Here is a 22,812-nt window from a genome sequence, read left to right as displayed (position 1 = left end):
TGTCTGTGACATCTATTGGTTATCTCCTCCTATCACTGCTTGCTTGTCCCAACAACCCCCCTCCCCCATTCTCCACCCCATCCCCCCCCGCCTTAAACCAGCTTATATTTCACCCCTTTCCTATTTTTATTTAGTTCTATTGAAGGGTCATGAGGACTCAAAACGTCAACTTTGCTCTTCTCCGCCGATGCTGCCGGACCTGCTGAGTTTTTCCAGGTGTTTCTGTTTTTGTGTTGGGGAAAATACAGCATTGGTGGATGAACAAGGCAACTTGAGAGATAAGGAGAAATCTTCCTGAGTCTGACAAAGGTGTACTTAATTGTCTCGGTAAAAATCAAGCAAGTCAAAACCAGATTGGCCAGCAACTCCCAAGGGCCTGTAAGTTAATGGAGGAAAATTGATGGGTTCCTTTACAGATGTGTATTCCAACCAGCCCAATTTTACCTTAGTTTGCTGTACTGAGATGATCTGTTGAGCTTGAACACAGACCCAGGAAAATCTTCCTTGAAAATTGCCAGCATGAATTGCAAGGAAGAGGAGTTAAAGATTGGCAACCTAGTCTGGTGGGAGGAAGAAGTCAGATGAGGGAGCAAGGAAGCTGATACAACCAGCCTGAACGAGGGAGTAGGCGGCAGGGTGGGCACAGGGGTTGGGGGCGAATGCAGAGGAGAGAAGTGCACATGGGAGAGGATGGGAGAGAAATTAGTTTCTGACCACATATCCCCTGCAGCACCAAGATAGCTGACCTCCGCCCCGGTAACATTGTTCGATTCATCCTGCCTCAGCTATTCCACTGTTGAAACACTCATCGATGCATTTCTTACTTACAAACTTTGCTATTTCAATGCACCTCTGGCCAGCCTCCCATCTTAACCCGATTCAAAACTCTGCTACCCATGTTCTAGCTTGCAGCAATAAGGCTCTTCATCTATCCCCACTGTGCTCACTGACCTACATTATCTCCCGGTCCGGCATCACATCAGTTTTAAAATTCTCATCCTTGTTTTCAAATCCCACCATGGCCTGGTGCTCCCCCTATCTCTGTAACTTGGTCCAACTATACAACCATCTGCAATTTCTATGCTACTCCAATTCTGGTCTCTTACATGTTTCTCCGATTTTAATCTCCATCATTGGTGCTTTCAGTCACCAATGTCCTAGTTTTTGGGATTCCCTCCCTAAACCTTTCCACTTCATTACCCCTCTCTCCTCCTTTTAGGATGTGTCTTAAGATCGAGCTCTTTGACCCAGTTTTTGGCCAGCAGTCCCAATATCTCTTTGGGCAGCATTTTACATCCCACGGGCAGGCATGTGCCCAACTCAATTGGGCGTATGATAGCTTGCGATGACGTCGATCGAGCGTCCCAACTTCATCACGCAATATTTCGGTCGGCAGGCGTGCACAAGAGTCAGCAGCGTGCCCGCTGACAATTAAGAGGCCTATTAAGGCCATTGATCAACTAATTAGCAGCTATTTTTCACTGCCCGTCCAACCTTACAGTTGGCAGGAGGGCGAATCAGTCAGGCGGTCTTTGGATTTTTATGAAATCTCATCCACAGTCAGGATGAGGTTTCCAGCAGTAATCTTTTTAAAAATAAAAATTTCTACACATCATTTTTAATATGTCCATGTTCGTGTGACTGAGTCACATGTGGGGACACATTTCTCTCACATTTAAAGCCTTTATTTTTGTTTCCACAATTCTTCAGCTCCCTGAGGCAACTCTGTGCCCTCAGGGAGTTTTCAGTGCACGCTCCCTTGCACGTGTGCAGACTTTTGTGCTCGCGCTCCTGCCCCTCTCGACCCCCACCCCCCCGCCCCCAACACCTCGGCAGCACTGAACTCCTCAGTACATGTTTCGCGGTCGGGGGCTGATCGCAGGTGGCGGACTATTTCCCAGCTGCTCCCTGGCCCACCCGCCGCGCCTGCCCAACCAATGTAAAATTCTGCCCATTGTGTGGCTTGGTGTTAAATTTTGTTTGATAATGCTCCTATGACAGGTCTTGAGATCTTTTACTACATTAAAAGCACTAGTTAAATCCAAGTTGTTGTTGTTGTTGAGGAGCAACACCATGGCCAGAATTTTACACAGCTTGACTAGGCGCGTGCCCGAACTGAACTCACATGAAATCGTATGAGAGGACTTCGGGCGTGCGTCCTGACACCATGATGCCTTCGTGCGGTATTATGATCAGCGGGCATGTGGGGGAGTCAGAAGCACGCCCACTGACAGTTGAAAGAGCAATTAAGCATATTAAACATGCAATTGTCCCAAATTTTATGTGGCCCGTGCGCTTTTACGTTTGGCGCACAGGCCAACCAGCCGGGCAGCGTTCACAGTTTTTCACCATTCTCAATCCAGGGTGGGATAAAAGGCCCGAATATGTTTGCGGTTTGATGAGTCATGAGTATTGCTGTCAGTTGTTCGCTGTGTCATTATAGATAGTTTTGTGTGCTGGTATCCCTCCAACAATTCTGCAGCTCGCTGAGGCACCTTCATAGCAGTTGTCAGCCTTCAGGGTCTCGTATGATACCGCCCACCCACACTCTCACTTGTCTCAGCGCCCGCCCTTCCCCCACTCACCCTCACTGCTGAGCGTGTTTCACACTGACACAGCAGTTAATTGGTCAGTCAGCTTGAAATTGCTGTCAGGAGCCAACAGAGGGTGGGAGCAGACTTCACATCTGCTTCCGGTCCTGCCCATCACGCTCCCACACGAGTAAGATTCAGGCCCGTGAAATGGGAGCAGGTGTCTATTGTTTGATTGTATTTTTGTTATCGGAATGGAATCAGCCAGCAAATGGGACCAACTGATTAATAACTTTTAAAATTGGCTTTTTGGCTTTCAAAATTGCGTTGAACTATTTTGTATTTTTTAATTATTGAGCCTGTGCTGCAGACAAATGAAATTTGCATTTTAATATATTCATTTCATCAGCGAATGTTGCATCAAATAATTTTGCCCTTGGCAGTTTTATGATCAGCATCTGTTGTGCTCCTTGCAGAGCCTTTAGCCTATTCGCTGTATTTATGAAGCTGTTTCACTGGAAATAAACTGTCCAGGTGTCTCTATTCAGTGACTACCTTGGCATTTCCAGATGTGAATTTTCCTTACCCTCTGACTATTTGTGGAGAGGGATCAAGAGAGTTTTCTGTTGGCTGGTAATGTTCTGCAGTGATCTGTTTTGGGTCCCCGTGCTATTTACAATGAAATTATGTGAATGGAAACATCAAAAAAATTACTAATGAAACCTATGCTGAGTGGCAAGGTAACAATATTAAGGGGCGATTGACAATATTTAAATAGGTTCTGACTGAGTAAGCAGATAGTTAGAGGTGCATTTTAGTGTATCTTGGTACGCAAAATTCAAAAACGAAAATATTTGGGTGTGACTAGTGACTCCATTGCAAGCACCCACTTAATGTGAACAGGGCTAATGACGGTCCTCAGAGGCATATGGCAATAAGTCAAGTTAGCTAATGTTCTGTAAATAACTGGTAAATCTACACCTGACTATATGTAATTTAGGAAAACTTGATTTGAAAAAGAAATGGATACATTAAAGAGAACTCAGAGACAAGTGAATGGGATGATTCCAGGGTTTAGAAGTCATAATTAGAATCATTGAATGTTAGAAATTCTAACATTGAAGAAGGTTGTTAAGTTAGTGCCAATTTCTCAACTGAAGCTATATTCCCTAATCCCATTTTATTTCTGTATCCCTTGATATGCTTTATTTTCAAATCCTTGTTCAATTCCCTGTTGAGTTCTGTTTTAAGGGCATGAGTTCCCTCTTTGGTGCTAGGGCAGAGTCTTATGCAAAAGACAGCATCCCTTGTAAGGCAGCACTTAATTATTATGGCATTAGGTTCTCACCTTAAATAATGATGAACTGCTAATGGTTGAATGCTAGAGTGCAAATGTCATGTTACTGAAGCGGTTGGAGTTTCTCATGAGTACTGCTCTTTTGCAGCGATCACATGTCGACCTCCTTCTAGAATCCTCAATGGAATTGTAGTGGGAACAGACTTCAGCTGGGGAGCAAGCATCAGCTACACCTGTACTGAGGGATACCAGCTGTCATTACCTGCTGTGCTTACCTGCGAGGGGAATGGGACCTGGGCTGGAGAGATTCCACAGTGTTTTCGTAAGTATATCCATGCACAGAACCACGCTGACCGGTAGTATCAAAAACCTTCAACAAATTTAAAATAACACTGTAAATATATGACAAAACCTAACAAAGAAAATGTTGCCTTTATTATAACTAAAATTAATTCTGGTGAATTTTTACGTTAATCAATATGAGAGATCCTGGCACTCGGAACAATTCTGGCACCAGCTGCACTCACACACAGGTCAGGTACAGAAAGAAAGAACTTACATGACCTCAGGATGCCTTAAAGCACTTTCCAGCTAATGAGGTGCTTTTGAAGTGTAGCCATTGTTGCAACGTCAGAAATATAGCAGCCAATTTGAACACAGCAAGGTTCTACAAACTGCAATTAGGTAAATGGCCAGAAAGCGTGTTTTGGTGATTGAGGTGGTGCTGATTCAGGACTAATTATTGGCCAGGAGAACTCCACTGCTCTTTTTTGAATAATGCCGTGGAATATTGAACTGAGGGTAGAAGGGTCCTTGGTTTAAAGTCACATCCAAAAGATAGCATGTTCAACAGAGCAGCGGAGGCTTCCTTACTGCACCAGAGTGTCAACTGAAATTATGCGCCATGACCTTTCAGAAGCAAGCGTACTCCCACTGAGCCACATACTCCGTGGGTTAGATACAAAGAAAAGCTTGCTTTACCCGAACCAAATAACATACTTAACCACAGCTTCAGAACAACACTCTCTGCTGCAGCATTACAATACTTCTACTTTGTGGTTCTTCTGAATAAGGCTTCATATTCATTCTGGTTTATGCAAAATTGTGGGCAACCCTTTGCTATGAACCAAAGCCATTAAGAACTGAATTGAGAATGCAATATATTTTCTACTTGTGATCATAAAAATGTCTCTGAGATGTATGCAGAGGAAATTGAGCCATTATTTTATGATTTTCTGTGCCCTTTGATCCAAATGACCCATTAGAGTATTTTTAATGGGAATTTGCTTGTCTGTTCTTTAATTCCGGCATCATATTACTTCTGTGCACTGTACTTACCTTGAGTCCTCTGCCTCAAACAACATTAACTTCCTCATTGGTAAATGTTCTTACTGTTCAAAGTTTTTGCACAGTATATTGAACCATTACTTGACATTTGAAAATTGGGTGACAGGGTGTTTTTCTCATGGTAAACAAACATGGTCTAGTTTTAACATTGTTTATTTGTTTTAATTCAGAGGATAAAACCAGTGCCCTGAAATCTGTCTTGTCAGTGGTTTCCAGAAACTCGTGAGGAGATGGGTTTTCAACACTGGTCTGGGGAAGGGAAGGCAAAAGTAATTTGACATATTCTAATGATATTACAAAACATAGGCATGTCAGAGGCAGTAGCTCTTATCTCAGTATCAGGAGGATACAAATTGTAGGGGAGGATGTCAGCTCTGGAGATGGAAGGGATGTTGGGGGGTGGGATAATATGTTAATTCCTCCTGGAGACATCATTATTATAGTTCAACGTTTCCAAAATCTCCAAAGCGTTTGGGCCACATGCCAGGCTTAGAGCCTGGCAGGGGATGATCTTCTACCCATCGGCAGGCTGGCACTGATAGTATCACTGAGCATACAGGCCTGTCAGCAGATTGCCAGGCCAGGGCAGCCGAAACAATCAGCCTGGGAGCTCCTTCCTGCTGACCACCTGTTAATGACCATGAGAGACCTTGTTTGGGACTGTTTGAGCCTCCATCCTGAATAAAGCCCCTTGGAAACGCGCCTCAGTCTAATTTCCAGTCGTCTGCTGTACTCCTGCCAGATTTTCAGTGGGAGTGCAGAGGAAGGATGATAAATTCTCATTCCTTTGATCTTTGTACTTTGCTGTTGTTAATTTTTCATTTCATTATTACCAAAAATCTCCTATTTTCTGCAATTTAATGCGCACTGTTAATGTTTAAATAATGTTTGCCCTTTCCCTTCTAACCCAGCTGAAATCTGGCTAAGTGGGAAGAAAAATTCAATGGGATATGACTCAGTAGGATAACATCACACCCAGCATTTGTTACATGGATCAGGTGATATTCCTATAATTTGTAGGGAGCTCCCTGTGCCCAATTTACTGCCATGTTCCTTACATTACAACATCAACTCCACTTAGTACTTCATTAGCTTAAACTGATTTGGGATATCCAGAGTTCACGAAAGATGCCATATAAATTTAAGTTTTTCTTTTAGTGTTAAACTACATGCTCAAACTTCTTCCTTTTGTTCTCTTCCCTCTTATGGGAACAGCACCTGACTGAATTATGTAATTGCAACAGCTTTGTTTATCACTTATAAAACCTTTAAATATTTGCTTTGTGCACAGCATATCAAGTGTGTTCTTATTTGGTGCGAAAGGGGAAATGTTTTTACCTTGTCTTTATGGCATGATCTCAAGCTCAGGGGTGCCATGAATTCGGAGGTTGCCACTGGAGGTTGAACAGTAGCCAAGTGATGAAGTATGATGTCAATGATTTTTTTCCTCCGCCTTTTAGGAGTTAGGCAGGCTGTCTCCACACTGTGTTAAGCCCTCAACTCTGCTGCTCATCCTAGGAGTAACATTCACACAGCCACAAAATAAGATGTTGACACCAGGAAAAGAAACAGAGACAGTTCAGCAAACTACAGAATAAAATGAAGTGATGCGGGGAGAGCGAGGTTAAAACAGCGAGACTTCGGGAGAGAGAGGTTAAAACAGTAAGACTTTGGGAGAGAGAGATTAGAACAGTGAGACTTTGGGAGAGAGAGATTAAAACAGAAGACTTCAGGAGAGACTGGCGAAAACAGCAAGATTTCGGGAGAGAGAGGTTAAAACAGTAAGAGTCCGAGAGGAGTACCCTGGGACAGGCAGGAAGCAGCAGCTAGAGGATCTAGTCAATCTAGAAAATCTAGTCTATACTCAAGTAGGAGTAAGGGTAAAATAAAAGCAAGGGTCCATATTCTGTTTAGTTAAGATGTGTCTGGGGATCTCAATCCTGTGATTTGCACATCATGTGCTAAGTGGGAAATCGTAGATACTCCTGGCCGTCTGGATGACCATGTGTGCAGGAGGTACCTCTGACTGGAGCAACTCGGGCTCTGGGTTTTTGGAGCTCAAGCGGCAGCTGGGGGCGCTACGGTGCATTCTAAAGGCTGAGAAGTTTGTGGATGGCATGTTTCATCCACAGCTCAAGGAAGTGCAAGCAGTGAGGAAATGGGTGACCGCCAGACAGACGAAGGGAGACGGAGGCAGGTACTGAGCGAATCCCCCAAGTGCATCTCACTCGCAAACCACTTATTGGCCTTGGAAAGCGGTGAGAGTGATGGTTCCTTTGTGGAGGCCAACAAGAGCCAAGGTCATGTCACTGTGGATGGTCCAACTGCTCGGGGGGAGGAAGAAGTGTGGAAGGGCAGTAGTGGTAGGGAATTTGTTAGTGAGGGAAGTAGACAGGCACTTCTGCCGCTGAAGAGATGACTCCCAGATGGTATGTTGCCTCCCGGGTGCCAGGGTCAGGCATGTCATGGAGCGGCTGCAGGGCATTCTGAAGGGGGAGGGTGAACAGCCAGAGGCCATGGTCCATGTTGGGACCAATGATGTAGGAAGAAAGAGAAATGAGGTCCTGCAGACTTTAGGGAGTTAGGTAGGAAATTAAAAAGCCGGACTTCAAAGGTAGTAATATCCGGATTACTCCCAATAACATGCAGTAGTGAGTATAGGAACAGAAGGATAGAGCAGATGAATGTGTGGCTGGAGAGATGTTGCAGGAGGGAGGGCTTTAGATTCCTGGGGCATTGGGACCGTTTCTGGGGGAGGTGGGACCTGTACAAGTCGGACGGGTTACATCTGAACAGGAATGGAACCAACATCCTCGCGGGGAGGTTTGCTAACACTGTTGGGGTGGACTTAGACTAAATTGGCAGGGGGATGAGATCCTCAAAGGTAGTTCAGAGGGGAGAAAAGTGGAGATGGAATTAGAAGTTAAAACGCTAGTAAATGAGTCTGGAAGGCAGAGGGAACATAGGCTAGATAAGAAAGAAGTGAGTTTAGCAAGGCTAACTGGAATATATTTTAATGCAAGAAGCCTGAGGAATAAGACAGACGAGCTGAGGGCACAGATAGGCACATGGGAGTATGTTATCATAGCTATGACTGAGACTTGGCCAAAAGAAGGGCAGGATTTGCAGCTCAACATTCCTGGTTATAGGGTATTCAGACGAGATAGAGAGGGGGATAGAAGAGGAGGGGGGGGTTTGCAATATTGATTAAGGAATCAATTATAGCAGTGAGGAGGGATGATATCTTGGAAGGATCATCAAAGGAGGCCATATGGATAGAAGTAAATAACACAAAAAGGGTTAACGCACTGTTGGGTGTGTACCTATAGGCCCCCAAACAGTCAGAGAGCGAAAGAGGATCAAATATGTAATCAAAGAAGTGTAAGAATAATATGGCAGTAATAGTAACTACCCAAATATTAACTGGGATAGTTTTAGTGTGCAAGGTAGGGAGGGAGCAAAATTCTTAAGTTGCATCCAGGAGAACCTTTTAGCCAGCACGTAGAAAGCCCAACAAGGAAGGGCAGTTTTGGACCTAATATTCGGAAATAAGCCTGGGCAGATGGAAGGCGTATCGGCAGGGGAGCATTTTAGAGATAGTGACCATAAGTCAGTTAGATTTAGGATAGTTATGGAAAAGGATAAATTTGGGCCGGGAATAAAAGTTTTAAATTGGGGAAAGGCTAATTTTACTATGGTGAGATATGATTTGGCCCATGTGGACTGGGAGCAGCTACTTGCAGATAAAATTGTGTCAGAGCAGTGGGAGGCATTCAAGGAGGAAATAGCAAGAGTACAGGGCAATTGTGTTCCTGTAAAGACAAAGTGGGGGACCAAGGCTGGAGAACCCTGGATGTCAAGGGACATAAAGGTTAGGATTAAGGAACAAAGAGAAGCTTATGTCAAGGGCTCAATACTGCAGAGTCCTTAGAGGAGTCTAAAAAGTGCAGATGGGAACTTAAAAAGGAAATTAGGAAAGTTAAGAGAGTGCAAGAGAGAAAACATTAGTGGGTAGAATAAAGGAAAACCCAAAGGGTTTTTTAAAATATATGAAGACCAAGAGGAAAGAATAGGGCCAATTAGGGACCATAGAGGTCATCTGTGTGTGGACCCGGAAGATGTGGGTGCAGTCCTCAATGAATACTTTGCATTGGTCTTCACAATGGAAAAGGATGATGCAGGTATAGACATCATTGTTGAGGACTGTGAAATATTAGAGTAAATTAACATGGAAAGAGAGGAGGTACTGATGGGTTTAGCAGCCTTAAAAGTGAATAAATCCACGCACCCGAATGAGATGTATCTCAGGCTGTTGAGGGAGGCAAGGGAGGAGATATCAGGGGCCCTGGCAGAAATTTTTAAATCCCCTCCTGCCATAGCTGAGGTGCCAGAGGACTGAAGGACTGCTAATGTTGTCTCACCTCCACACCTGCTTCCTGGTAAACACATTTGGGGATGGATCTGGTGGAACACTGGGCTACACCAGAATTCCTGCCGGTTCAGCTCATCATATGATCAATTGTAAGTATGCCTGTCTGAAGCAGATACACTTGCTTTACACTGGCCACAAGCAGGCCCAAGAATTCCATGGGCAACATTTTCCCCCTGTTGTGGGGGGGTGGGGGTGGGGGAGTGCGGGAGCAGGCAGGCGTGCAGGGGTGGGTTTCTGATTGGCTCTCCCGGTCGGGGGTACACCATTTTACGTGGGTGGGCCAATTAAGGCCCGCCCAGCGTGATGTCCGCCAGGAAGCGTCATGCGCTCCCTGTGTGGGCGGAGGAGGGGAATTCCCTCAGCTGGGAGTGTGCTCTTTCGTGCATACACTTGGAAGAGTGCACAGATCTCCCTGAGGTGAAGTGCTGCCTCAGGGTGATCAGCTTACATGTTAAACTTTAAATAAAGCTGAGAAAAAAAATTCCCTGCCATGTCCCCTCACTGTCACATGAGTTGGGACATGTCCAAAACTTTTATTTTAAAATATTGTGAGATTTTTAAATTCTCATGAAACCTTATCCCACCCGTGGATGAGGTTTCATGTTTTTCCAGAAACTCGCCTGGGCTCCCAACCTGCCCGCCAACCTTAAGGTTGGTCGGGCAGGTGCATTATTTACTTCAACTACTTTGTTAATGGCCTTAATAGGCTGTTGACAGGTCAGCAGGTGTGCAGCTGATTCGGGTGCGTGCCCGCCGAACTGAAAGACAACACGCCACGATATCGGGACGCAAGACCGACATCACCCCGCATCAGCGATCGAGCCCCGCCCCTGCTCGCCGACCGGAAGATACAGCCCCATATCCCATGGTAATTGCCATTAAGGAAGCAGCAAATTGGCAGTGAGGTACTTTATAATGCAGCCTGCACTTTAAATTTTGGACTTGGATAACATGCCAAACTTCTCTACACCCGCTGACAGAACAGCAAGGTTTCCAATTGAAATACTACTGTTCCTGGAGGGCAGGGGCCTCAGTAGGGTTGTTAGTGATATAGAAACTGCTTCTGTTATACAAATGAACTCATTCCTAGGTTTTGGAATGGGGTCAGGACCAAGATAAATCAATGGTTTGTATATGCTGCAATGAAACAGGGTTTATTGGATGCTCTAAATCAAGTATGGGTCTGAAAGGCTAATGCAAATAGACTGTCCTTAAGAGCATTCATGGCAGGATACTGACACACAACAAAAAAACTTCCTGGGTGACTTGAGAGACTGCAGGAACCTAGACTATTAAACCTTGAAAGGAGATGACTAAAATGGAAATATGACAAAATTAAAGCATTGTTATTGATTTTGAATTGGATAGCCCATTTAATCCAACATTTTAAAATATACAGCTGTGGATATCCCCATCCTAACTTAATGCAAATTTTTGTTCAGTTATCTTTGGGCAAATTTGCTCGAGGGAGGCACATAGCCACATAATTCAAATGTAAACATGCTGTGTGATTTGTTCTACGTGCAAGACTGGCACTCCTATTAAACTAAGTTGACAATTACTTGTATCTAACAATCTCCAAGAAATCCAATTAAAAAAGTTAAACTGTCCAAATCAGGGAATGGATTTGGAACCTTCAGAGAGATGGGCCAAGCCAGTTAGCTCCCACAGCTGGAAAATATATTCAAAAATAACTGTGTACTTAAAAACTAATGACAAAATTATAGCATGGCTCAAAGATTGTGTTCATTCATTGTGCTTTTCCTGGATTGGTATAATATCTACTATAAATATAGACGTTTATTATATTACTGTTACGACCTTTTGTTCAAGAAATTTGCTCGTTGGTGTCTGCTATGCTTTCATGCCACTTCTCAAAGACAGAAGAAATCTCCAAAGGAAATGTGTGATAAATCCAGGAGCTAAAGAAATTTACAGAAAGTTTTCCATTTGTTATCCTAGGCTCCTGAGCTGAAACCTGTCAATGTATTGACTAATTTTTAACACTTTTGAGACCATCGGGAGCTAAGGCTCATTTATGGAAATAATATAACATATAAAAGCTCAAGTATATGGAGTAATGGAACAGAAAAGGCCCAAGGATATAATGGGAACCTCACTGAGGTACACTGAATAGTGGAAAGTAAATCTGAAAAATTACTCCAAATTAAAACAGAATATCAGAACAAAGGAGAGCAATCTCAAACTGGCAGAATAACAATTTGGACTGATATCAGGAACTACACACAAAGAATGATCAGCTCATAGAATAGACTTCTGATTAATGTAAGAAAGAAAAAACTCCTTATTCATTGAAGAACCACTTGGTTGCTATGATAGGAGACTGGACGGTTTTTGGGGTGGAGGAGCTAGTTTGAGTACCTGTTGTTGCTTTCTTCTGACTTGTCACCTTGAAATGACAGTGCACAATCTTCACGCTGTCAAGGGCACTAAAGATGGTCTTTGTATAAGGCACTGAAGCACATAGTTGACAGATTATTAGATCCTTAAAAAGGTATTAGCTTAAACTGCAACTCTGTACTTCAGTGGATGTTCCTCATCAGAATCAGAGCCCTCTAATTATCATATCTCCTACTCTCTGATAGTCAGCTCCCTTTCCTAACCTTGAGATGCAAGCCCAGCTAGATCAATGCTTAAGACAGGCAGGATGATATTTTTCTTAGCCCAAGCATGTCCTAATAGTCACCAAATGTACAATTTCAAAGATGAACATCTAAGTGATTGTTTTTTCTTAGTACTGAGTTTTGTCTTTCGCCTGTCACTCTACTGCTCTTAGCTGTGTTTTGCGGAGACCCAGGAATTCCGGCTCAAGGAAGGCGGGAAGACCGAGGGTTTACATACAAATCTGCTGTTTTCTTCACCTGTAATCCGCCATTGGTACTAGTGGGATCATCCCGAAGGTTTTGCCAATCTGATGGTGTCTGGAGTGGAACCCAGCCAACCTGTATGGGTAAGTGGGAAATATTTCTCTGCAAAAGTTTTATTCAGTAAGAGACTCAACTTGGAGACCAAACATTGCCTGGACCATATTGTTAAATTTGTGGCACCAGCAGAAACTGATTGCCCAATGTGCTCACCAATAACATTTTATTATATTTAAGTGATTTGAGATATCAGGTGAATGTGAAAGGCACAATATAAATGCAAGTCTTTGTTTTTTACCTCTCAACTGTAAGTCTGTCAATGCCAAGAAAGTGTGTAGGAAACATGTACCTATGATTTCCAATGCTGAGTGATTATGAGAGGGTCTTGAAGTAACCTCTACCTTATGATTTTCTTTTTGGTCTTCTTCCCATGTCCTCTGAAGCAATGCCAGATGGTTACTGATTCAGTAAGCAGGAATGATGCAAGGGATCTGTTTGGTCTGATTCTTCAAATTTCACTCCCCTACCTCTTACTGTTGTGTCTCCTTAGTCTTTTAAGTTGCAATACCCTACAGTTTCCTTGCAAACTCCAAATTTACCAAGTTGCAGCACCAGAATGAAAAATTGTTGTGCTGCATTCTCATGTGTTTCTTTTTCAAATTTTGATTTGAATATTGAATGATATGAATAGCACATTAATCTCATGTTTGTTTCTCATAAGATTCAACACACACCACTTGTGTTGACCCAGGTGTACCCATTTTTGGAATACAGAACAATTCCCAAGGTTACCAGGTGAGTGGTACACTGACACAATTACACCAGTTAAATATCATACAGTATTTACCAGTTTAAGCAGAGTGGCTGAACTCACTAGTACTCCAGTGTTTAGTTTTGGAGTGCAAAGACAGACAATTATGGTCGTTATAGAAAGACAACCTGCTGGTAACTGGAGTGGAACCCAAACAAACTGTAAACGTAAAAGATGGGAAATGTTTCTCTGCAAAAGCTTCATTCTCTGAGAGATTCAACTTGGGAGACCAAACATTGCCTGGACCATATTGTTAGAATGATGGTACTAGCTTCTGATGAAGGTTTAAAATGATAAGGCTGTAAAGAACAACAGCATATATTGGTATATATATAACAACAGCATATGTTGGCATATCAGCTTTAATATTAAATATTTTCACTCGTTAGTGAGATATGGGCATCTCTGGCAAGGCCAGCATTTATTACCCATCCTTAATTGCCGTTGAGAAGGTGATGATGAGTTGCCTTCCTGAACTACTGCAATCTGTGTGGCGTAGGTACTCTCACAATGCTATGAGGTAGGGACAGTGAAGGAATGGCAATATAGTTACAAATCAGGACAGTAAGTGACTTGGAGGGGAACTTGCAAGTAATACCTATGCTGCCTTTGTTTTTCCAGGCCAAAGAGGTTGTGGGCTTGTGAGGTGCCGTTAAAGAAGCAGTGCATGGGTGATGGAGGGAGTGAGGGGGAAATTTTGCATTTTTTATTATTCATTCAAGGAATGTGGGCTTCACTGGCCAAGCCAGCATTTATTGTCCATCCCTAGTTGCCCTTGAGAAGGGGTGAGCTGCCTTCTTGAACTGCTACAGCCCATGCGGTGTAGGTACACCCACAGTGCTGTTAGGGAGGGTGTTCAGGATTTTGACTCAGCGACAGTGAAGGAATATAGTTCCAAGTCAGGGTGGTGAATGACTCGGAGGGGAACTTGCAGGTGATGGTGTTCCCATGCCTCTGCCACCCTTGTCCTTTGATGTGGTAGAGGTCGTGGGTTTGGAAGATGCTGTTAAAGGAGTTTTGGTGAGTTGCTTCAGTTTCTTCAGTTGTAGATGAGACTGCTGTGAATTTCTTGCATATTCAATTTTTATTTCACTGTCTAGTACTGCACAGTAACTTTACTTTTAATTATTATTTCTTTGGATGTAGGCATGATGCACAAGGGCGGTATTAATTGTTCAACCCTGGTTGTCCTTGAGAAGGTGGTAGCAGGCCATCTTCTTTAGCCACTGCAGGGTGACAAATTTTCATCCCTTAAAGACCAATTGGGATTTTACGACAATCCAATGTTTTCATAGTTACTGCTAGCTTTTTAACTGCCAGATTGTTTGAACTGAATGTAAATTCTCAAACTGTGGTGTTTGAGCTCTCATTTTCTTGATTATTTACCCAGTATTCTGGATTAGTATCCCAGTAACATAACCACTACGCCACTGTACTGTGCATAATAATGATGGAGGTATATATAATATTATTATTATCTGTTAAAAAGACATATAGGACCTTCGGCTTTATAAATAGAGGCATAAAATACAGTAGTGAGGAAGTCATGATGAATCTTTATAAAACACTGGTTCAGCCTTAACTGGAGGATTGTAGGCAATTCTGGGCACTGCACCTTAGGAAGGATGTGAAGACTTTAGAGAGGATGCAGAAAAGAGTCATGAGAATGGTTCCAAGGGTAAGGGACTTCAGTTACACAAATGAAATAGAGAAGCTGGTGCACTCAGTTATAATTTGAATTTTAATGATGCGATGAATCACAAGTAATTTTGAACAACCTCTCTGGCACTGAAAAATTAATTTTACAACTGTCACCTCAGCATTTAATTTGTGGTAGAAGGCTTTTCTTTTAGAATGTCTTTTCTACTTTTTCTATGTCTCTCTTACCTTCCTCTCCTAATCCCTTCATTCTTTCCCTCTCTTTATTTCATTTTCTGAACATGATTTAAATTTAATTTGTACTTCATTGTTTATACTTCCTAGTTTCTACTCTGCATGCCTCATTGAGGATTTTTCAATCCGTTTGGTTGGAGGGCTACACTGTTGCTTGCTCTGCTCACACATGCCCTGTGGGGGGAGGGGGTGGTGCTGGTGTTGCTGTACTGGATCATATGCCTGATGACAGCAAATCTCTGCTCAAAAGTTTGTAAAAACCGTGGAGAGCTGTCAGAGTAGTGAATGGCAGGCACTATTCCTTTGCCACTGATGGCAAAATCCGGGCATTATTTATCTTGCAACTACTTTGAAATGTGAGCTCTAAGACAAATTTTATTGACTGATGGTGATTTTTACAGTGATCACCTCCTACCAGAATCTTCACATTCCCATTCCCATGGATGCAGATTGGCACCTAGCTCATCTGGACATATTTCTGTACTTGCTACCATTTACTTCAAATCAAAAGACCCTTCTGCCTGTCCTTAATTATTCGTATTGTTTACTGCTCTCCATTCCACAGACCTCTTGCTGCATGTGTTACCAAAATCTATTTCTTTCTCTGTTTTACACTGAATGAAATCTAATCTTTAATGATTTTATCACCCACTTGCCCTGCCCTGCCTTGCCTGTTTGGCCCACAGGTTCTCATCATAATCACACAGTATTGATTACAAACAAGATGATTTCGAATCAGTTCCTCATTCCCTTTCCCTTACATATCTCCACCCTCCACTCTCCTCTGCCCCTTTAAAATATCTGTTCTAACACTTCTTCAAAACACTTTCAATCTCCAAAGTACCTCCACATGCAGCTCTATTGATACTTCCCTGTCTGCAGTCAGACTGATTTCAAACTCCTCTCTCTCCCTTCCTCCTCCAACATTCCTTCAATCTCCACCAGCTGCACACTTTACCTTCACCCATGTATGCCTAGCTCCAATTGCATCAATCACCATGACTGTTGGTGTCCTCTTGAGCTCTGATCTAAACTATTTACCCTGCATCTGCCATCACTGATGGCATTTTTCCACATTCAGAATATTCTCTTGAACACAAAGCCTGGTGCAGATCCTGATGCAAACATCACACCCCACCCTCTAAGGCCAGATGAGCTACAACACTGGCATCCACCTGACAACGTGGAAAATTGCTCAGGTATGCCCTGTCCACAAAGCAGAACAAATCCAGTTTGGCTAATTACTGCCCTGTCAGTCTACTCTCAAGCATCAGCAAAGTGATGGAAGGTGTTGTTGACAGTACTGTTGAATGGCACTTTCACAACAATAACCTGCTCATTGATGCTCAGTTTGACTTCTGCCAAGGCCATTCGACTCTAAACCACATTTACAGCATTGGTCCAATCATGCATAAATGAGCTAAATTCAAGAGGTAAGGTGAGGTGACCGCCCGTAACATCAAGGCAGCCTTTGACTATGTGTGTCATCAAGGAGCTTGATCAAAATTTGAATTCAATGGGAATCGGGGGGGGGGTGGTGGAAACACTCCTTTCGTTGGAGCCATACCTAGCACAAAGGAAGATGTTGGAAACCAATTATCTCAGTCCCACGATATCACTGCAGCAGTTTCTCAGGATGGTGTCCTCGGCCCACACATCTTCAGCTGCTTTATCAATGATCCTCCCTCAATCATAAGGTCAAAGTGGGATATGCGTTGATGATGTTCAGTACCATTCTCCTCTGATACTGAAGCAGTCTGTGTCTACATGCAGCAACATTCATGCTTTGGTTGATAAGTGGCAAGTAACATGCATGCAACAAAAGTGCCAGGCAATGTGCATCTCTAACAAAAGTGAATATAACCATCCCCACTTAATATTCAATGACATTGCTTCGAATTCCTCACTATCAACCTCCTGGGAGTTACCATTGACCAGAAACTGAACTGGACTATCCATATAAATACTGTGACTACAAGAGCATGTCAGACAATTGGAATTCTGCGGTGAGTAACTCACCATCTGACTCCCCAAAACCTGTCCACCATGTACAAGACACAAGTCAGGAGTGTGATGGAACACTCTCCATTTGCCTGAATGAGGACAGCTTCAACAACACTCAAGAAGCTTAACACCATTCAGGTCAAAGCAACCCACTTGACCTGGACCCCGTCCGCCAGCTTAAATATTCACCTCCACCATCAGCACACAATGGCAGCAGTGTTTACCATATACAAGATTCACTATTACAATTCACCAAGGCTCCTTCGATGGTACCTTCCAAATCCATGACCTCTGCCACCTAGAAGGACAAGAGCAGCAGCCACATGGGGCAGAATTTTCCATGCCTGTTGCAAGCGGGCATGATAGGTGGTGGATGCAGACAATATGGCGCCAGCTGGTTAACAATGATGGGAAGGCAGGTCACGATTGTCCGCTCAGCCCGCTAATAGCGGGCCATGTTTCCTGCTAACGTTTGGTGGAGAGCTCATTGTAATACATCAGCATCTCATAAATGACCATCCTAACAGGCTCTGGACCCCCGCCGGATCGCCCGTCCACGTTGGCAGGAAAGCACATCATCATGCTTCACAACAGCACACAGGCGGTGTGCAGTTTGCGAGCTTCGCTTTGAGGGAACTGAGGCAAGTGAACAGTATCGTTTTCCACAGCTCGCCAGAGTTGCCTGTTGCTTTGCAGGCTTCAGGGATGCCATGGGGTCTGGGTGAAGTGCCGTCCTGCCTCGGAGATGACTGTTTTCAAGGGGGTGGTGTCCGGGGGCAACTGCTGCCCTGCCATGGTGGCGACTGTTTTCGGTGGGTGTAGGTGTCCAGGGGCAACTGCTGCTCTGCCATGGGAGCGACTGTTTTTGGGGTGGGGGTGTCCGGGGTCCAACTGCTGCACTGGCGTGGATCCCGCGCACAAGCAAGCGAGGTAGGGGGGGGCAGGGTAGGTGAGGGAAGTGGCCACGCAGTAGGGACACCTGTATAAACTGACCATCCCTCTGCAACTCAGACAATTCAGGCAGTGATATGATTAGGTTCGGGCTCCTAGCCTGCCCGCCCACGCAAGCAATGCGGAGGCACCAATGTGCCATCAAGCCCTCCAGACCTCCCCCCCCCCCCCCCCCCCGCCAACTGTGAGTCTGCGATCACTTTACTGGACCGCCCAGCAGTTGGACTGCACAAGTTGTACAGTCTCCTCGCCAACACTGGCCATCTAGCAGTCACTGCTGGAGACGCTTACAGCCCCTTGCAATCTCAGCATCCTGATTTGGACCAGTATCCTCCATGTCGCAGGTTGACAGAGCAGTCATGCAGTGCACTCATCTCTGGCCATCCAAGGGGTGGCCAGCACTTTCAGGGAAGCGTTAAGTGGCAGTCACATAGGGCCAGGAAAGGATGCTAAGTTCATCCATGCTAACCATGGCTCTATCTCTCTTTCATGCTGCAGGAGGACCACGTCAGGACCATAAATCCTGGTGACCTAGCTGTATGCCTGATGGCCTGCAGAGAGCGAAGAAGATGGAGGAGAGAGTGACTGAGGCTCCTGGCCGAGCAAAAGCAGGAGCAGCAACCTCAGGAAGAAGGGGCTGCTGGGGCTTCCACACACGCTGCCCAAGAGCGACAGTGAGCTGTGGCCGGTCGGTGCCTAGTGACACCCAGGGTCTATAGACGCCACCTGTCATCCCTGCAGATGACTTGAGAACCAGTGTCACTGAAGACTGCACATGTCTAGGGACCTGGCCGCTCATAACTGCCACTTACTCCATGACTTGGCACCAAGGGGACATGGAAGGCATCCTCTGCCAGTGGCTGTGAAAGTGACCGCGATGCTCAATTTCTATGCCAGTGGCTCCTTTCAGGGCTCCACAGGTAACCTCTGTGGGATCTCACAATCCGCCACCCAAAAATGCATCCAAGAGGTCATAGATGCCATCTTCTCAAGGCCACACAACTTTGTGCATTACGCCCGGGACCGGGACAGCTAGGACGCAAGGGCCATTGGATTCGCCCAGATCTCGGGATTCCCACAGGTGCAGGGTGCAACCAACTACTCCCATGTGGCACTCAGGTCTCCGTCACTACACTCAGTGAACTACTTAAATCGCAAGGGCTTCCGCTCAATGAACGTGCAGCTGGTATGTGACCACCAGAAATATATCCTGCAAGTATGTGCCACAGTTTCCAGGGACTGTGCATGATGCCTACATCCTCAATTGCTTGCAGATCCCTGCAGTCTTCCAGGGTTCACAGAAACTGCAAGGATGGCTCCTCGGGGACAAGGGCAGAGGCCGTGAATGATGACAGCCATGTTGCAGCCTCAGCCTACACCAGAGTGACGCTAGAATGAAACTCATGCCGCAACTCGCAACTTGGTGGAGCAGACCATCAGGATGCTGAAGATGCGGTTTCGGTACCTGGACTGGTCTGGTGGAGCCCTGCAATATCACGCATCATTGTCATCTGCTACACCCTTTACAATCTGGTGCTCCAACAGGGATATGAGCTGGCTGAGGAGGAAATGAAGAAGCTGGAGGTCTCCTCGGATGAGGAGGATGGCAGCAGGGATGAGGGTGAGGAGGTCCTCGGTGGTGACGATGACGGGGATGAGGCTCTTGCACTGGCTAGATGAGGTAGGCATGCTTAGGAGGCCTTCATAGCTGCCATATTTGTGGAAGATGATGACGACATGCAGTAAGATCCTCACATCATAGTTGTGAGTGTTTGACTCCAGTCTGACTTATGGCAGCGCCAATACCCTCTGTGAGAATGCTCCTGTCATGGAGACGTAGTGGAGGCCCTAATAGTCACTTGATCTCAGGGGGATGATGACAACATGCAGTGAGGACACTCCATAGATCTTCCCATGGCCTCTGAGAATGTCTGACTCCTGTCTGGCCGAGGGCAGTTCACTTGCACTCCATGATCAAGGCCATTAGAGACGCAGCCGTGAAACTTTGGACACATCCGATGCTGTGCCTTCACCACCTGAGCCCTTCAGGAACTGGTGCACAGCATTATTGGTCACAGACGCTGGTGTGATGGTGGCCAGCCCCACCTTAAATGTCCTGAGAGCACACTGAGAGAATGTGAGAACTATGTGGCATCTGCCCACTACATTCTGGCAACAATGACCAGCATCGCCGAGGTGCAGGCATCAATAATGTTTCCAGGGAGTATGAGGCCGTATTATCACTGTGGTCTGAGGGCTGCACAGAACACAGAGCACAGACTGAGACACCTGCCTTTTATCTTATGCAGAAAGGTTTCATATCCGAGTAACAAGAACACTGCTTATCAAAACAAGGAGCCACAGGCAGAGAGACATTCTTGGGAGTTTATTGGCAAAAGTGAACAGTATGTACAAGTAACGAACACCCTTGCCTAGGCTGTGCAACTACTTTTCCTTAATTGCCCTAACCCTGCCGCTACATCTTGGTGCTCCCTGGATATCCACAGTGGAGGTGGAGGTGGAGGCAGCCTGCTGACTGCGACTCCCTGTTCGTGATGAGTTTGGCAGGCATCCTCTGGAGAGCCAAGACTTGGAGGGTCCCGACCTGTTTTCAGGGTCCTGCTGTGTGGCAGTGGCACCCTCCTCAGTCTGTGAAGCTAGAGCTGTGGAGATCACAGGAATAGGGTATTAGGGTGGGCCGGACACTCCTGGAGTCACCTGGATGGATGACCCTGGGGTGTGCACATGCTGATCCTCCTCCCTATGGGTACCTGAGGGCCTCTGGCTGACTCCATGAGGGGAAGGGGTAGCTGGAGTGAGATCGAGCCGCCCGGCACCTCTGTTGCGTACACACTGTTGGAAGTCAACTATTGCATCAGCAATGGAGTTCAGCCCGCGCAGCAGTGCAGGAGTGACGTCCTGGACCACGGTCTCCATGGCGGCCACCATCCTACCAGTGTTGACCTCGGTGCATTACAATGCCGGTGCTATCACCTCAACCTGAAGATGGACAGGCTGCTCCATTGTGCCTTGCAATCTGAGGAGTGCAGCGGACATCCCTTCCTGATGTTTCTGAGCTCGTCTTTGCAGCTCCAGCAATTGTGACATGACCGAGTCCAGAGGCTCATCTTCTGACATGGACTCAAAAGGTTCCTGGCCTCCAGCAGGCCTCTGAATGCCAGGGACCTGGGAAGTCGCTGCCCCCCACCTGCTGTGTATTCACCAGATTGTGATCCCGTGCCTATTCTCGAGCTTGGTTCCACTGAAGTGTGTGTCCCTGTACTGGTGGAGGACGTGGGTGAGCGCTGTGACGGAGCTTCAAGGAGGGTGCCTTCAGATTCCCCTTCGGAGGTTTCTTCGGGGCTTGATTAGAGGCCCTGGGTCATTGAATCTGTTGGCTGTTTGGCAGATGTGCCTGCGAAAGCAGGAGAGATAATTAGTGCATGGTAGTAGCCTGTGAAAGTGGACTGATTGATGTTGCACTGCTGGACCCTCACTTGGTAGAGCAGTGCCCACTTCGTTGTCAGCACAGGACCTGACAAGGTTGTTGCTGGCCAGCTGGATGGCTCTGTTTTCAAAGTCCATGAGGATCTTGAATTTGGGCATTCCGCCACCAGTCTGCAACCTCTTTCTCTTGTGTGTCAGCTTGTCCTGCATGAATAGAGACGGAGAATGTGTAAGCAGGATGCCTGCTGGGCCAGATGATAGATGTGCCTGGTCTGCACAGGTGCTGAGTGGTCCCATGGACGGGATGAGGACAATGAAGGCGTGTGTGAGAGATTGAATGCTGATCTCCCTTTAACTGGCAGTGAGTGAGGGTCCTGTGGATGTGTGATGGGTTTCTGAGTGTGTGAGTTGAGAGTGATGAAAAGAGTGACTTATTCTGGTGGAACGGAGGAGATCATTCATCCTCTTGCGGCACTAGGTGGCTGTCCTCTCCTGAAGGGCATTGGCACTCAATATCGCTGCCATTAGCTCCCAAGCAGGATTGGTCACGTTGCTGACCATCCTGTGGCCAGGGTCGGGGTACAGGACATCCCAGGGGGGGCTGTGTTCTTTTTTCCTTTGATGGCCATGTCTCCTGGGCAGCTGTGGTGAACTGGTAGCGATGAGCGGTCTGCTGTCAGCTGCTTTTTAAACATGGCGGCCGGTATAATGCAACGTCGGGGTGATGGTGAGAGGGCGACTGAGAGCCCACCCACCATGGAACTGGTGTGTTTCCCGGGAATGCATAAATAATAAGGCTGGTTTGGGACAATACGATGTGAAAACACGCCTTTGCAGCTGACGGGTGAAATATCATTTTATCTGCCCGCTACTGCACTTAGTGCAAATCTGGGAAAATTCTATCCATGGGAATGTCACCGCCTGCAAGTTTCCATTCATGCTACACACAAACCTAACTTGGAACTATGTCGCTGTTCTTTTATTGTCATTGGGTCAAAAACCTGAAATTCCCATCCTAACAGCATCGTGGGTGCATCTGCACCAGTTGGACTGCAGCAGTTCAAGAAGGGCAATTAGGGATGGGCAACAAGTGCTGGCCTTACCAGTGATGCTCATGTACTATGAAAGAATATAAAGCTGCTTGATAGATTCCGCTGGTGATTTAATAAAATTCCAATATTCCTGTGCTGATTTCCACTTTAAATCATGTCAAG

General features: G+C 45.6%; 1 protein-coding gene across 1 annotated transcript in view; it reads left to right on the top strand.

Moving 5' to 3' along the window:
* csmd2 (CUB and Sushi multiple domains 2) overlaps nt 1–22,812 on the top strand; it is a 736,338-nt gene that overhangs the window by 660,950 nt on the left and 52,576 nt on the right. Inside the window, exons 55-57 of the mRNA XM_041212915.1 lie at nt 3,977–4,150; nt 12,405–12,578; nt 13,214–13,287. Coding sequence (XP_041068849.1) covers nt 3,977–4,150; nt 12,405–12,578; nt 13,214–13,287 — 422 coding nt within the window. The remainder of the gene's footprint in view (nt 1–3,976; nt 4,151–12,404; nt 12,579–13,213; nt 13,288–22,812) is intronic.

This window comes from Carcharodon carcharias, chromosome 19 (assembly GCF_017639515.1).
Source record: "Carcharodon carcharias isolate sCarCar2 chromosome 19, sCarCar2.pri, whole genome shotgun sequence".
In the NCBI taxonomy this organism is placed as follows: domain Eukaryota; kingdom Metazoa; phylum Chordata; class Chondrichthyes; order Lamniformes; family Lamnidae; genus Carcharodon; species Carcharodon carcharias.
The sequence above is the reverse complement of the archived record's forward strand: the minus strand, read 5'-3'. Positions and strand labels throughout refer to the sequence as shown.